The sequence below is a fragment of the Anguilla anguilla genome, chromosome 16 (assembly GCF_013347855.1).
Source record: "Anguilla anguilla isolate fAngAng1 chromosome 16, fAngAng1.pri, whole genome shotgun sequence".
Taxonomy (NCBI): Eukaryota; Metazoa; Chordata; class Actinopteri; order Anguilliformes; family Anguillidae; genus Anguilla; species Anguilla anguilla.
In genome coordinates, this window is record NC_049216.1 from 24,637,240 (window position 1) to 24,654,251 (window position 17,012).

Here is a 17,012-nt window from a genome sequence, read left to right on the forward strand (position 1 = left end):
TCTATTCTGGTCACTCCTGATGTCACCACTAACATCTCTGTCCTAGCACTTGATAGCTGGGTGTAGAACCCTAACACCACAATGCAGATAAAAGGTAACAACTGTGACCCAATGGCTTAAAAATAGTAATTACTGTCCCTTGGGGTGGGGTTGTTTGTATGTATTGTATGGGTCATTTTTTCCAATGTGTGTGGGTATTCAACATTTTTACCCTTTTCCTGGTAATTGCCATGTATCGTAAATTAAAGACAGGTCTGCATGCCATACATTCTGTAGAAATGTTAGAGAACATGAATTATTCTGTAATTGTGAGAAATTGATTTTCTCACCAGAACTGTACACAGGCCAACCCGAGGAGGATGGGTCCCCCCTGCTGAGCCTTGGTTCCTCCCAAGGTTTCTCCCCTTTACTCTAGGGGAGTTTTTCCTTGCCACTGTTGCCATGTGCTTGCTCACTGGGGGTAAAGGCCTGAATAGGTTATGGGGAATATGGCATTTAGCACCATATTCCCAAATACAAAATGGGGGACTGATAGGTTCCCTGTTTTAGGTACATGTATTACTATATATATATTAGACTGTATGTAGTGTATTGTGTTTCCCTCTCTGCCATCACTGTGTCTGTAGTTTGTATACCTGTATGTCTAGCACCTCTGTAGTGTGTCTCCGTATAACACCTCTAGTGTCTGCGGCAAGGAGGTCACATTCCTATGCTAAATGGCTGCGAGGGTCCACAGGAAGGGACAAGACCATTTGTCTCCGGTCCGCCACTTAACTCAACCTTTTGATGTGTATGAAGGAAAACTGTATATCTAGACACCACACAGTGTGATGGGCAGAGATTCTCTCAGCGCAGCGCCCGAGTGTGCTGGGTCTGTCTCTCCCTTGCGCATTGAATTAAACCACAAATCCTCTGAGGAAACTTTGTCAGCGTGTTCTTCATCGTCCTGCATTTGACTCCACGAATAAGGGCAAAATATCCTAACAAGAGGAAAGCTGTTGTTTATCCTGTCAGATTTTCCCATAGCTGTGGCGCACACACAGTCTTGATTATAATGTGTCACAAACATGTCAAGGAAATTTATATATGGTGGATATATTTAGACATGAATGATCAATATTATTTATTAACTTTATTTAACTAGGGAGTTTCATCGAAATTAAGAGACCTGGCCAAGACAGGCAGCAGCACAGATAAAAATATAATTAAACAAAAAGAACATTAAACAGTTTACTATAATAATCAAACACAAAAGCTAAATAAAACAATGAAAGCCCGGTGAGACTGACTCCATATTTTCATTTTGTATTTTAAAATATTTCATGAGATTAACTCTGTAAATTTGAAGTCCTTTTGCAACATATTCCAAGCAGAGGGTACAGAATACATATGTAAATGCCCAAATTTCTATACGGTCACTGGATACCAAAAGCATAAAACAGTCCTGGGAGCATAAAACATGGTGTCCAATACTTTTCTACAAAATGTAAACATATAACTAAAATGGGAGCAGGCCAAGAATTGCCTAATATAGAAAAATGTACCAATGATTGAGCCTATGGGTGGCGAAAGCAGCCAACCCAACAGGGTTTTACAATTTGTAATAAACCTCAGGGCACCACAGTTAGCTGTGTCAATCATATGAAAACACTGAGCAGAAGTATGCATACTGAATATAAATTGTCACCATATCCAACACAGGTAGAAACATAGTGGCAACAACACTCCTTTTGGCTTTAAAAGAAAAACAAAACTTATTTCTAAAATAAAAACTCAATTTAAGCTCAATAAAAGTGACTTGTAAATTTTCAATGGCTTGAACAAGAGTTAACGCACAACAATATTTTTCACCAGCATGGAAATGAAAATTAGCATGTGACACATTATGGCCCCAATTATTTATATAAATAATAAACAAAAGTGGACCAAGCACTAAACCCTGGGGTACACCCTTACAGAACATCAGAACACAGAGCATCATATTTGATGCAATTAGACCTATTATAAAGACAGTCAGAAAAGCAAGCAACTGCTTGATTTCATAGCTTGAACCATATTGTGGTTAACTGTATCAAAAGCGGGAGAACAAAAGCAGACTTCCATATGCTTGGGATTTTATTACATTCCAATGTAAGGTTGAAAAGATATGTAAGGGGCTCTGCTATAAAATCAGATGCCAATCTAAAGCTTTTAGAGCTTTGTAAACTTCCTGCTCAGTAAAAAACTAAAACAATGACCACCACTCACAGATACATCAGGACAGGGATGCACAAATGCAAAACAGGAGGAGTCAATTGGAGAGCCAGTAAATATAAAATGCTCATTAAAACAGATCAATATATCAAGTTTGTCATAAAGAGAAACAGACTCCATCAGAACATAAGTAGGTAAAACTTCAGTTATTGCTCACAGACAGGGATTTAATGGCTTCCCAAAATTTCCTGGGCCATTCAAATTTTCTGTTGGCTTTCTTGATAAAAGAAGTGCACTTGCACACAGTTGTCCAACAACAAGCCAGTCCATGGCAAAACCCATCTTCCTTGCCTTAACCCCAGCTAAGTTCTGCTCATGAATACAATCGGGAAGTTTTGAGGAAAACAAAGGGTTATCCCACCCCACAACTTTTTATATCCAGAGAGGGCCATGTTTATTCATGATTTGTGACCGGGTAGTTTCCACATCTGGAATGAGCTTTATTCTGCTCCTGTTAAAATAAAATAAATCATGATAAAAACATTGCTCATTAAAATACGAAAGGTTCCTCTTACAAATGAAGCGTGGCTTTATTTTAGGAACCTTGGTGTTCCAAATAGCAGCAACTGCACAATGGTCACTTAGGTCTTTGCAGAAGTAGTCAAAGTAGATTTAGGTGCACTAGATCGATGAGTAAGGGCTCAGAATATTTTGGATTTTGAGGTCCTAATTTAACACGTTCCTGTACTCCCACAAGTGCCTTAGTCTGTTTGTATAAGAGGTCCTGGATTCCTGAATTTGTCAGAATCTAGCTGGTGCTGCAGTGTATTGTTCAAAGTGAGGTGCTGATTTTGGAGAGAGGATTTGTTACGACACATTCACCTCCCCAAATGACCCGCTAATGCAAACCACATGCTAACATGCTGACCCACTGAGAAGCATCTGGTAGAAAAAAACTCTGTCAGTGATGCTTCTGTCTGGTGCTCAGTATGGTGCTCTATATCATTTCTTATATACATAAAACCCAAATCCTAGAGAGATCATGGTATTCCTAATATGTATCAACAAATCTGAAAATATTAGTTTTACCTCAGTATCAGAATAAGTCAGTCTGTCAGCCCATTGGACCTGATTACCATGGTGGGGAGACTCTATCATCCCATACAAATTTCTCTTCGCTAATGAAATCTCACAGTGGGGAATAAAGACATCTCAATTTCCCATATGTTTATTTTTCCACACACGCTGTGATAATCTCTTTAATTAGAATTGCATTATCGATTTGGTTTGGTAGTGTAGCATAATACTTAGGGAACTGAACTTGTATCTCGAAGGTTGTCCTTTTTAATGGCCTGGCAGTTTCTTCACAAATAACAAATCACTCTGCTTCCTTGTGCAAATTGAAAACATAAATCGTACTTTGTCGGGGAGACAAAAACTCACAGCTCTAGTCAAAATATAAGTATCAGCCAATTCCAACTGACCCAGTGAAGTTTGAAAAACAATTTACACTACACTTGTCGAAAGATCCAAAAGTTAAATCCCTTTGAGTGTACTGTATGAAAACCACTGTATAAATAAACCTACAATTACTAAGTGCAGTGCAGTGACAGGGACACTGTGCTGTAGGAGATGCTGTCTTCCAGAAAGGTTGTAAAAAAAAAAAAAAGTGGTAAAAAGTAAATTTTGCCCATTTGAGTGCTCCACAACATACGTTAAATTAAGTTATGTTATGTAGGAAAGTCACAACCACGCCAATAGGGACCTTTGAGAAACTCTCACAAGGTGCCATTTTGGTGGATTTTTGTAATCTGAGGAACTCAACCTCTACCTAATTAGATAGACCAGTCAAATTACCCATTTGCTCTCTCTCTCTCTCTCTCTCTCTCTCTCTCGCTTTCTCTCATAGTGCAGATGAGGGAGTGAAATGTTGGATATAAAGGCAGTTCAAATGTGGCCACTCCCTAACATAATTATGTTCCAAACTAGCAGAAGCACTATGTTATATTTATGCTACATTTATAAATAAAACACACATGTTTTAGTTGGTACAGGCAGCGTCACGGGACACCAATGTCTTTAGTAGGCTAGATCATGTAACACATCAGGGTCAGCTGATTCAGTGATGGAAACTGTACTGCTTGACATACTTGCAGGGTTTTCTAGGACGACTGATTATCATCCATTAAATCCTTCGTTCATCTACAGTATCAGTGCAACTTTAAATAGAGAGGGCATCTACCCATCGGCAGTAAACCTAACACAGACACGACTTGGAACCTATTAATCAAACTAGAATCCTGCCGTAGAGTTATCCTTAAAAAAACAACAGACAATAATATTAGTATGATTGTATAATGATATAGTGCGCCGTTTTCATCCGGTTATTTACTTACGAGTGACTGTGTTTACAAAGCAGGTATCTGCCTTTTAATAGGTTATTTATCTACAGTAGCCCAATGAAGCTGTGAGAGAGAGCCGCCCAGTGTTTGCTCCTATTAGTGGAATCACCACCAAAACAATAGTCGAACTTCTGGAACTCTGAGCGTGGCAACGTGCAACGGTACAGCCAGCTGTATCACCAGCTGGCCTACATATCCACAACCGGAAAAAAAAAACCTGTTATTATTATATATCGACTACTTCCTACCTAAATCATAATCGACTTTTTGTTACTGCAATAACAAGTAGCAACCATCAAATAGTCAGACGGGAGCCATATAGTTCACATTATTAGCGGAATTTTACACAGTTATGTTTCCAGAAATTCATGTGGTAGCTATGAGTAGCCTATAGTACAGGCTGATCTGTTTGCCGAAGCTATCTTTGTTTACTTTACTCTTGGGTGAAAATGACAGCACCAATAGAATATCAGTGCTGATTTGTTAGATGTACCATGGACGTTGGCTACCAGGTTTCCATCATGAACTGTTATGTACAGAAGAAAAAATGGTGGTTCTTAATACTACATTAATACAAAAGACCAAATTGTTCACTCACCATTATTTATACCGAAAAGTTACAGTATGATGTGTCTGCTGTATAAGTCCGTTTTGTGCAGGTATTTTCTTTTTCTCTTTTTTTAATGTTAGAGGTCCGTTGCAATTTTTATTTGAACAGGGTGATTTAAATTTTAAAAGATGAGAAAGGTGATGTCCTAGTTTTTCAAAACAAGTCGATTCAGATTCTTCTCACAGCCAAGTGTTCCCCCTATCCATGGCTATTACAGCAAGATAAAACAGCAGCTATCATCTGCGCACACACAAGACAACGAAAACAGTCCAGCACTCAAACTGAAGTTGAACTGGTCGCTGACGACCTACGACGCATACTAAGCAAGCGATCCATAAATGGAGAATTCGTCGTTTGCTCTCCACCAATGGCAGCCATACTTCATTGCGTCACTCTAGAGGGAATCCTCCCAGATTACTTCATTCCTGTGGCCGCTGGTGGGAATAATGGGGGGGGGGGGGGGCGGGGGGTGGCCGGACAGCCTGTGTTATACTTCTGGGTAATGTAGTATTCAATAAGAGTTCAAATACAGCAGTTAAAAATATATACAAGCTACTAAATATATATCATAGTGCATCGGTGACGTATGTAAAACACGTCAAACTCTTCGGTACATGCTTAGATGCAATCCCTGTCATTTCAGGACACACCTCTCCAGCCAGAACAGCTGTGCTTATGGTTGCTATGGTAACAGCGTCACCAGCGGCACCAGCTGCAGCCGAGGTTTAGACGACTACTCGAAAAGCACATTGCACTGAAATTAAAACAGAAAGGGTATTGTCACTATTTCGTATAAGTGTAATTGCAATAAAATATTCACGCTTACCTGTAGGTTCGTTTTCTGGTTAGCTACGTTGCGCGGGTGAATGCTCTGGTTATTTCAGCAAAACAGCGTTCTGTGGATGGAATTCGCCTACATGGAATATGACTGATAATATGTTTTTACATGGCGACATTGTCTGATGGTGAGTTGCCTTTTGCCTTGCTTTCGCACTTAATAGACATTGGATTTCAGGTTGTTGAAGGCTGAATACTACAAAGGTATTATGCGAAATATGAGTGATTATTGGAAATATACAGTATTCTACTGTGCAAAAGTCAGAGACCACTATTCGTTTATTTAGTTTCCAATGAAAACAGCCATTAAGTGCAAAGTATTTATTTTTCATTGTCAGAAAATAATGCAGCAAACATATATTTAACACAAAACCTCCACAACTATGTATAATATTAAATCTTTCAGTATTCCGTGTACCCACCCTTTGCCTTGCAGCTTCCATTCTTTTCGACTTATTTTGATTTTTTCTAAGAAATCCACAGGGATATTTTTCCGTGCTTCTTGTTAACGCCATAGTTCAGTCTTTTGCATTTTGAAGTCGGTGGCATTTTCTACTTCTCTCGAAACAAGTAATCCCAAACACATTCAATAATGTTGACGACTGGACTCTGGGGTGGCCAGTCCATTGTTCTGAGAACACCAGCAGCTTAATCTTCTTAACAGTGTGCTTCGTGTCATTATCTTGCTATAAAATCGATTTTCTCCCAATCAAATATTGTCCAGAGAGTTTTTATTTATTTATCATGCAGGCTTGTTACAGTGCAAACCTTCAGAAACCTTGCCACTGTTGAAGTCAACTCAGCATACTGTTGTCAACAGAGAGCTTTTATCACAAAGAAAATGTCAAGAGCAAGGCCAGGATTTTCGTCTCTGCTGCCTTTCGAAAGGTACTTATTTTTTATTCATTTGGAAGAAAGGCAATGACACATTATCATGCGCTCATCATTCATTATACGGCAGTGCAGGAGTGTGCGCATAGTGTGTGCACTATTTCTTCTGATAATTATGTATTAGATCTGCATTTACTAGACAGGCTAGACATGTTATTATCTTTTATATAAAGACTACTTTTACATACATGGCTGAAGGATAATGAAATATTTGCCCACCTGCCAGGGTTGAAATAATGGTCTTCAAAACAGTGCTCAAATCTTTCAGGCTATAACTTTACAATCTTTTACATTCTTACATTTTGTTTTTCTCCCACCTCTCCTTGTTTTCTCCAACTCTGCAGGCCAAGAAGTTCAAGGCATCTCCAACCGCACCATGCACTCCCCCCTCTGCCCCTCCCTCCCGCTGCCTCTGCCTTGAAACCCGAAAGGTACAGCAGACCGCAGATGCTGAACACTAGCGCCACCCTGGTGGACATGGACTGCCAGAGCGGCCGGGAGATTGTGAGCAGTGTGAAGAGACTACAGGGCAGGGGGCCGAGCGATGAGCAGCTGCTCAAGCTGATGTTGGAGGAGCACATCTACAGCGTCACCATGCTGACCCAGAGGCTGAACGGAGATATTGAGGTGAGGTTCTCCTTCGCTCCTGTCTTGTCTTTAGCCCCCCTCTTCCTAAATCCCACACTCCTTTGACCTCTCTGCCTCTTGCAGTCATTTACCTCTCCCAAATTATGGGCTGGATTTGGGGTATCTGATGGTTTTCCAAACCCTTAACTATCCGTGCCAATCATGTTAAGTTGAAGGGAAGTACTTTGGGTTCTAGTGCTGTCGCTCACCAAATTCCTGTGCATTATTCTTAACCAAATGTTAATCCTTTTTGGTGTGCAGTGCACCCTCTCACCCATTCCCTGTCCCTTTCCATATTTTGAGTTTAGTGCATCGTTGAACATTTCAAGAGAAGTTAGTACTGTCAGTTGTGTGCTTAAAGCATTTATGAATTCATTAAAGAGTGAATATGCTGCTGGAGCTCCTGAGTAACTCACTCCTTGGGTATGTAAAGGCTGTGATCAAACTATAAATGTTACAGCTGTACAAGCTGATCTGTCTTCTATCTCCCTGAAAAGTAGCAGGAATTAGGAGAAGGCTAAACTGCAAGGCATCTGATTTACATTAATAACCATCATCATAGGCATGACTAAAGGATGGAGGGGGTTGCCAACCCAATATTCTGGAACTCTAGCAGAAAATATGCCAAAGTTGATCATGAAGAAACTGTTGGTTTGGTTAGGAATTTTACCACTGGTCATAATCAAAATTCTAAGTCACATTATACCATGATGACCCACTTTATTTTAGTGCTACTGAAATAGGTGCTGATAGCTGAAATTGTACCATAAATTGTTGTACAGCTTAATGTGAGGCATGGCCCTGAGTATTCTTGCACACGGCAATACATCCACATGTAAATGTGTTGCCGTGTCGTTTCACAGGTCAGATATGAAAATGTCTCTGTGTTTCTGTGTAGGTGTTACAGGAGAAACTGCGGTCCTGGGCTGAGGTGACCTATGGGACCCAGTCTGCTCTGCAGAGGATGGAGCTGCAGCAGCTTGCCGTCCTGGGAGACCTCCGTGGAAGGATTGCCAGGTCAGGCTGGTGAAATAATTTCATATCCCATGGTACCCTACAGTAGTTACTTTGACTGTAATCCCTACATTTAATGTATGGGGTATTCTGGGTGACATTCCATCGACAGTATACAAACAATAATGTATATCGCGTTCCTATTTGACCCTCAGTCTGTACTCAGTCTGTTTTCCAGTTCTCCGTCTCATTGAGGTTTTGCAGTTAGTGCATTTCCAGAAAAATACTCAGTTCTTATATTTCTGCTCCTGTCTGCTTGCACTGCATTCTAGGAGACTTTATTCAGGCTCCAAGCCCTGTGCTTAGCTAGGCAAGATTTCACACAAACATCTGTGTTTATCGGACTGTTTCCTCCTCATCCTACGGGTCTGCATTCCTGTGCACAATGACCTCTATCCGTCTGTGCGCAGCTTTTCAATTAATTCTGCGCACACCGTGCTTTACCTTGTGTCGACTGGACTGACAGGGCCCACCAGCTAAAATAATACAATGTAATGGTTACTAATTTGAAGGGAAAGCAAACACGGCCATTAGGTCCTCAGCGCTGTGTCTTTTTAGTGCCATAATTTATGCCGCGCTCTCACACGAGAGCATCAACTGTGACAAAAGGGCGAAGTGGAGAAGCGAGAAGAAACAGCCTGCTCATTGTTGGAACGTTGACGCACACCCCACTGCTTCACCCGGTCTTCCTTTGGTTTGAAGGGCATTACTCATTATGGGGTCATCGTGGAATGCTGACCCAAATTATCCATTGTGTCCTCATGAAGGGGGCTGCAGGAGATGCATATAACACAGATAATTCCCACAGAGTTAGAATAATTGTGTGAAGCAGCATTGGTAGCTGGATCTAGTAATGGTGTTGTATTGTGGGACGGTCCACTGTGGGAAACTGAAAGGGTTTGAGGTTCAGCAAGTATGAGAGATGGGACAACTTGTAAAATGAAGTGTTTTTAATCTTGATTTGAGAGTGTATTAGAAGCCCTGTCATAAGGACAATTGATTCCCGGTATTGATGTTAATCAGCATTGTTGACCTTATCAGGAAAGAATATTTTGCTTAATTTACCTGCAAATGAAACAGCTCTATATTTTATTTTTAACAACAACAAGAGGTGATGCACTTGGCCTGTAACTGAAGCAGAGCTGTTACATCTTCACTCTGGAAGGCAGCACAGTGTGCGGGGTGTCATATTGCGTTTGGTTCTGCAGAATGGCTGCGGGGGTGAGCTGGGAGACAGGGACACGGCCTGACTGCTGACCTTATCTGGGTGTAACCTGCCTGACAGCCTGAACAATGGCGAATGGACACTGCTTGCCAGCAGTATTCTTTTTCTGTTTGTTCTGACGTAAAACCCAGTTATAGGGACTAACATCAGGGAATAATTCATGAATCATGCCTTGCCAGCTCTTGCAACGGCTTTTTCCTGTTACTGGTGACATCACATCAGTCTTGCATAATTTCTGGGCAATGAAGCATTCATTGACTGTAGTTTGGATGCTCTTAAAATTTGATGACTTAATCATGACAAAAATGATTTTGAGCTGCTATTTCTTAGAAGTTCTGAAAGGGATCCTGTGAGGATTACAATTTATGTAACTTGTGTACTTTATAATAACACACAATAACCACCCTTGGAGGAATGTTGTGCTTGTGATTACTATCAACATGGTGTAATATGCAAAGACCAAGAAAAAAAATGACTCATGCATTATGGCTAGTTTAGTACCATGCCAATTAAACGTTTGTAGCTTGCCCATTTTATAATTACATTTAGTGGTGAGGTAGCTGTTTTCAGTATTTTTATAACTTCACATAGTCCATGTGAAAATACTTCTGTATGTTTGATCGCATGTGTGTCTAAGACAGCGCCTGTGATAACAGGTGTGATGCCAACATTGCCAAGTTATCAACTGACCTCCGATCCACCAGAGAGGATCTCCAAAGCCTGGACAAAGAACAAAAGATCTCTAAAGCTGCATTAGAGACCAAACTTAGGGAGGTAGAAACCCAGGTAATGCAAGGTAACCTGAATAAATAAATGAGCATTACTGAAAAAGAGAAGATACAATAAAAAAAAAAAATGTTTCACTGGATATATTCTTTATAAATTATTTACTTCCGCTTGTTAAGCCTATATTTTGTGGTTTCTCAATTAAAATTCAAATGAACCTTAAATGTTTCAATTGAGAAAACCTAAAAAATAAAGGCATGACAAACTGAAGTAAAATTTTAGGTTTATCCAATTAAACATTGTTTTCAGTATATCATTCTGTTGATAAAATTATGTTGGACCCAATGGTTCCCAATCTCTCATAGCTTTTAAAACACACTATTTGATGCATAAACGCATAAAATGTCCATTGCCAGTTGTTGCATTATCAATGTACTTGAATATATGTTAATAATAATGAACTCTTGAAGGCGCCATCTAGTGTTTGATCTCATCCCCTAACAGCCATACAACCAGTTTTTCATTATGGCGCTGTTTTTGTGTCTAATTGAAGTTTTAATATATTTAATAATTTGTGCTTAATTTCACAAAAATATGATACATCTTGAAATATACCAAAAGACCAAAGAACATTTATGAATGAAGACAGAGATTAAAGTTATTTAAGTAATTTACCGAAAATAACTGAATTGGAGCCATCTTGTTTTTTTTACTCTCTATTAGTTTGTGTTTAGTGCCTTTTTGAATAATTAATAAATATTGTGGGCTACAGGTCTCTCTGATGTGCAGTAAGGTAGATCAGACTACAACCCTAAAAGAAGCCAAGAAGAATCCCATAGAGGGAGACAGCAGCCTACTGGACTCAAAGTGAGTGCACAGACGCTAACTGCACTTCATTCTGTGACCTAACTGGGTTTCAGATGGAGGTTTGCGTACAAAACATTTTTGAAGGAAGATGGCATTTATTTATGCAATGAAAGGGAGATCTCACTACTTTTTGTATTCTTTGAATTGTAATTATTTATTTATTTTTACAATTAATCGCAAACACTGAATTGTCATACATTGTCATCACTAAACATTAGTTACAGTTCCCTTCAAAATTCTGATCGACAACCTTCTGTCTTCTTTCTTCTGAGAGTTCTTTGTTGTTCCCCATGGGGATGGAGGACATATGGGCTTTGCTTGTGCTTCACCTCTTTTTTTTTACCCCAGTGAAATAGGAAGCCATGGTAGCCCACAATGCTGTTCTCTAAGACAGAGAGTTTAGTAGAGTGGAATGTTATTTTTATTCGATCATATTTATGAGGTTTTTTGGGTGTGAACTATTGAGACGCATTTCTTCTTCCGGGGAAAAACAAATGGTTATTAAACAAAATCTATTTCCCTGAGTATATGTATCAATATAAAATAAGTTCTCTGTTTTTGGAAACTACAATGGAGCTCATTACGTGTATTATTTTACAATGTACAGCCTTCTTTGCTTTTCTTTATAAAATGTATGAATAATTTTGGAGGGAAATGTATGTTGTGTTGTGCAAACAGGAACAAGCCAGCAAGCTATTTTTTTAAATGACTGCCAATACAACAACTGGGAAGAGAAGAGGGGGAAGTAGGTTCTCCAAATAGACTGTGCAAAACAGCATTACTGTGCTTATATTTCAAATCGTAGCCACCAAAATGTGCAGTTATGCAAGTTATTTCAGTTTTATGTTCATATAACATTTCAAACACTTACATAGCTATTTAAGCAGCTGATGGAATAGAATCAATAGAATGTATATACTGTGTGTACAGCATATCATGTATAGTTCACAAATATTCATTTATCTAAGACTTTTATGTAGATGTGTATGTTTTTGCTTCTATGGGCATCTGCATGTATCTCAAATTAATTTATTTTGTGCTTTAATTTCTGGTTTTCTTTATAATTCTTTTCCTGGCAGATTAAAAAGTGTAACGGATGAACTGAAAGCCCAGATCCTCTCTGTTCAGAACTGGATGGACAAGGAACAGGAGAACACACTCAAGGAAGTTCTAAACAAGATTGAGCAGCTTTCCCAACTCATAAAGAATAAGATTGTGAGAACAATAGGAGCAGACAATAAATGCAGCCATATATATATATATATATATAATGACTGTGTATTACTGTGATTTTGGCAATGCAATGTAATTCATCTTAGCCTTCACAATGTCTAATTCCTTTCCAACTGCTTGGAGGTTGAATTTTTATGGGTAGCACTGTTTCATCGTTCTTCAGACTGTTTATTTTCAGCCATCTAGCTTTGCTTTTGGATGCAGTTCAGTGCTTAGGCAATGAAGGTCATTCAGTCAGACGGGCAGGCTGTGGTGCTCAGCCCTGGGCCCTGCCTGTGTGTTTAAAGGAAGGTGAATGATTGAGATCTTCTTCTGGCAGAGCAGCAATGACAAGGCTGTCCAGTTTGCGGGGAAGCTGGGCAAGCTTGAGGAGACGCGGAGGGAGAAGGAGGAGCCACAGAGAGGGAGAGACTCTGAGCGAATGCTCAAAGCCAAAATCAGCAGGATAGAGCAGAGACTGTGGGATGAAGTGCAGGATTTAAGGGCAGAGACAAACACCGGTGAGTTGTAACGAATCCTCAGGATCTGTAGTCTTCGTGTGCACATGAATGCCATGACAGTCCTAAATAAGATTTTCCTGTGACAAAATAGGAACTGTGCCAGTACCCAGCTGAAAGCAGAATTGGATTTCCTTGCCCATCACTTCCACTTCTCTTTCATGCACTTCTGACAAGTTACCTAATTTATCGGAAGGCCCACTTTTGTTAAGTGGCTCAGTTTTACTGGAATTACGAATTGATTTGTGAGGTGTTCATGATTAAAAAATCAAGTACAATATTTGATCAAATCAGACAGTTTACCACATGGAATTGTGTTACAAATATTTTGTGTACACCCAGTAAACATGAACAATAACACCCATCAACCTTTACGATGGCAAAGTTATTGGTTTGCTGTACTGTAATAAGCTTTTATTGCTGTTGTTGCAAGGGCACCAAATGGTTCTTAAACCCTTATTTTCTGCTTTTAAACCCATCAGTTTTTTTTCTTTGCTAGGATTTGCCATCATCCACGAGAGCCTGGCTTCCCTGAGGAAAGTGCTGGAAGCCAAGATGAAGCTAGGCCATGAGCAGCTGGAGCAGCAGGTTCGACAGACCCAGGGACGAGGCAGTGGGGCTGAGCACGGCGAGCGTGTGGGGTAACAAGCCCGAACCCACCATTACTCCCCCCAGGAGACTGCAGTGACCCTTCACTCCTTTCTCTCACAAACACAAGTCCCGTTAAAAGCCTCCTCTCCAAAATATTCTCAGGAATATGGCTTTGTATGTATGCAGTTTTATTCATACTGTAAAGGGTATACTGTAAAATTTTATTTAGAACAAAATATGCTCTACAATGTCTGCATGAAATTGACGGAAATTGCAGTCCAAAATGGTTAATTCACTGCTCTTCATTCTTTATTCCACTGCAGAAAAGTGAGCAAGGCCTGTGGCTTTGGCCAATAATTTTTCTTTTGACCAAATGTTTAGGGACTGAGGCTCATTACTGAAAGGCTGCAGGTTTAGTTCCCAGCAGGGCCGTTGTACCTTTGTACAAGGCACTTAACCTGAATTTCTCCAGTGAATATCTAGCTGTTATTGTGAATATCTATTCATGGATTGTGTATTAAATGTAACCTGTAGAAGTTGCTCTGGTTAAGAGTCTGTCAAACGCTGAAGTGTAAATGTATTGTGCTTATATACAAGATGTCCTCTCTTCATCTTGTATTGTTTGCTATCAGATCAGCAGAAATCAGGTTCTTGAATTGATTACATGACATAAAGTGCAATTTCAGGATGCAGCAGGTCATTCATGGGGTAATTTTATGTTTGAACATGAGAGGATGTTTTTTTTTTGTTATTTACTCTCAGTGTTGTGTGTCCATGATATAGTGACAGTTGGACAAGTTTATGTGTGTAAATAAAATGTATCTTTTCCTGTGACAGTCAAGATAAATTTCATTTTCAACCTTCTCTTTACTGCAGCTGACTGATGCATTTAACATAGAACTATATAGGAAGTTTCTGAACTATCACAAATACATGATCCCTGTGGAGGTCAGAACAGCTGAGACTGTGACCCATTTCAAAGGACGACTGAAGACCCACCTCTTCAGGCTGCACCTCTCCCCATCCCTCCCTTCCCCCCCGTAAATGACTAAACTTAGGGTTGTAACTAGGCACCTGTTTCATAGGTGACTTAGGCGCATCAACTGTCTTAACGACTACTTGTATTTTTATTTATTTTTATTTTCATTTTTCCATAGATTGCGTTGTTGCCGTTCTCGTTGTTAGTGTTAATCAGTTTAACCATCAGGGTCCAAGTTGAACTATGCGGTTGTTCCCTGTACTTGGACCGGTACTTCTCTCTAGGGGTTTCGTCATACTTGTTCCTGGTTATGGTTATACACTTTGTTGTACGTCGCTCTGGATAAGAGCGTCTGCCAAATGCCTGTAATGTAAATGTAAATGTAATCTACTGATTCAGTATTATTTTGTGATAGTTTTTGTCCTCAAGTAATGAATGTGCTAATATAATTTGTATTTGATGCTTTGCTTGACAGACAACTGTTGCTAATTGTGTTGTATTCATCTCACAGAAGTTTTATTTTCTTGTTGAACTGAAATGATGCCAGTTTGGCAAGCCATTAGGCCCCTGGGTAATGAGAAACACTGACAACAACTACACTGTAAAACTGTATGTGGAAAGTAACTAACTTTCTGTAAATCAAAAAAATACGCTCAACGCTCAACAATTACAGCAAATTCCTGTTCTTCAGTCTACAAACAGGATGGCCAACCCTGGTTCCGCAGACAGCACGAGCTGGTTCCTTTCCCACATCTATAGCCGCGTTTCCACCAAAATTACCCGGAACTTTCAGTCCCAGGAACTACTTTACCAGGAACTAAAAGGTTCCTTCAGCCAATGGTTGTCTACTCGTTTCCACCGGGGTCTAAAGTACCGCGAAGATTAGGCAAATTAGCCCACTGACGTTGTCGTCGGTCCATCTGTCATATGATTTCTTCTGTAACCCCATACTACCACCGACGTAGCCTACATTATTTTCTAATAACCGGGACAGCCCGGAGGGGTTTATTCCACTTATATACAACGGGTTACCAACAATGACTATATATGGTTACTTTTGTATTTATTGATTTTCATATATCCTCTCAAACACATTCATTAACAGCATTAACAGAAAACATGCACACGTTGTAAACAATTTGCTGTTTTATTACTTTCTCGTCGTAAATTCCATATAGGCTAATCGCAAAATGACAAGAATAGAACGAAAACTCGGACTTGCGTGAAAATGTAAATTAGTAGTGGTACAGCCACCGTTTGCTTTCCTTCGAAGTTACTGCTAGCCGAGCAGCGAAGTGTGCCCTCCAGATGCGAACCATGCACCATAAATGAGTCCATAGTCTTCCTGGTCTTTTCGTGGAATTGAAAAATGGCAGTAAAATTACGGCAGTCTGAAAAAGCTAAAGGGAAGATTACTAGAATTAACCTGTTATTTTACCCGGATAAAAAGTGCGGAAGGTGATTTCCAGTTTGCTTGTACTGTATCACCAATGTTAATTATGCAGAACTACCGCATACCTCACATAACTGTATCAAACGTTTTGAGTCAATTACAACGGGCTAACAAAGAAAATCCGGAAGAAAATATTCAGCAACCGAATTAATCCGTTTGAATGTTTTGGTAGCCTACGTAATATGCTGTCACAGAACGAATGCTTAGCATTGTATAAAACGAATACTAAAGCAAGAAAAGAACAGAAGAGCACACGTTATAATTCCAAGACGTTGACAGGCTATAACCAAAAGTAGGCTACTGCGCCGCATAACATACAAGTTTGATTTGAAGTTATTATGAAAATAAATTGGTTTGCCGCTGCATATTTTCAAACATGGCGGGTAATGGCGGAAAATAAATACAACACAAATGCTACGAGTACTCGACCAATCAGAAATGTTCAGCGCTGCAAGCTCCACCCAAAAGGTTCCTGTACTTTCGGAAAGTACTACCCCCCGAGCAGGAACGTTTTGGGGGGTAAAACAAAGCCCCCAGAACTAAATTTAGACCCTAGTTCCTGCGGTGGAAACGCACTGAGTTCCTCAAAAGGTTCCTAGTTCCGGGGTATAGTTCCTGCGGTGGAAACGCGGCTTATATCTTTAATTGACCGGTTCGTTGCTGACTTAGGACCAGTGTTGGCCCAACCAAGTGCCAATACTTTGAAAGCGGGCGTGATGGACCGCAGAATACATTTTGAGGCGTATTTGTGGTGTTACGTATGTTTACTTAACGAATTGACTTTATGTGTCCGTTTAGATGGTTTCCATTAAATGTAAATCTTGACACAAATGATTCCGAATAAAGAATTTTTGCTATACAAATCGC

General features: G+C 39.8%; 2 protein-coding genes across 5 annotated transcripts in view; one reads left to right on the forward strand and one right to left on the reverse strand.

Annotated features, from left to right (window-relative positions):
• Window positions 1–5,530, reverse strand: part of LOC118215624 (unconventional myosin-Ie-like) — a 47,161-nt gene extending 41,631 nt beyond the window's left edge. The window contains exon 1 of the mRNA XM_035396523.1: window positions 5,194–5,530. Within this exon, the coding sequence (XP_035252414.1) occupies window positions 5,194–5,196 (3 nt within the window). The 5' untranslated portion in view covers window positions 5,197–5,530. The remainder of the gene's footprint in view (window positions 1–5,193) is intronic.
• Window positions 1–14,766, forward strand: part of LOC118215639 (protein FAM81A-like) — a 38,739-nt gene extending 23,973 nt beyond the window's left edge. Inside the window, exons 1-9 of one of the 4 annotated variants that reach the window (XM_035396551.1) lie at window positions 5,723–6,170; window positions 6,793–6,930; window positions 7,278–7,560; window positions 8,459–8,577; window positions 10,456–10,585; window positions 11,298–11,392; window positions 12,472–12,607; window positions 12,945–13,125; window positions 13,622–14,766. In XM_035396551.1, coding sequence (XP_035252442.1) covers window positions 6,884–6,930; window positions 7,278–7,560; window positions 8,459–8,577; window positions 10,456–10,585; window positions 11,298–11,392; window positions 12,472–12,607; window positions 12,945–13,125; window positions 13,622–13,767 — 1,137 coding nt within the window. In that variant the 5' untranslated portion in view covers window positions 5,723–6,170; window positions 6,793–6,883 and the 3' untranslated portion in view covers window positions 13,768–14,766. Of the gene's footprint in view, window positions 1–5,722; window positions 6,171–6,792; window positions 6,931–7,277; window positions 7,561–8,458; window positions 8,578–10,455; window positions 10,586–11,297; window positions 11,393–12,471; window positions 12,608–12,944; window positions 13,126–13,621 lie in introns of those variants that run through there. The other 3 variants (XM_035396550.1, XM_035396552.1, XM_035396553.1) reach the window with 3 other exon arrangements.
• Window positions 14,767–17,012: the final 2,246 nt, after the last annotated feature.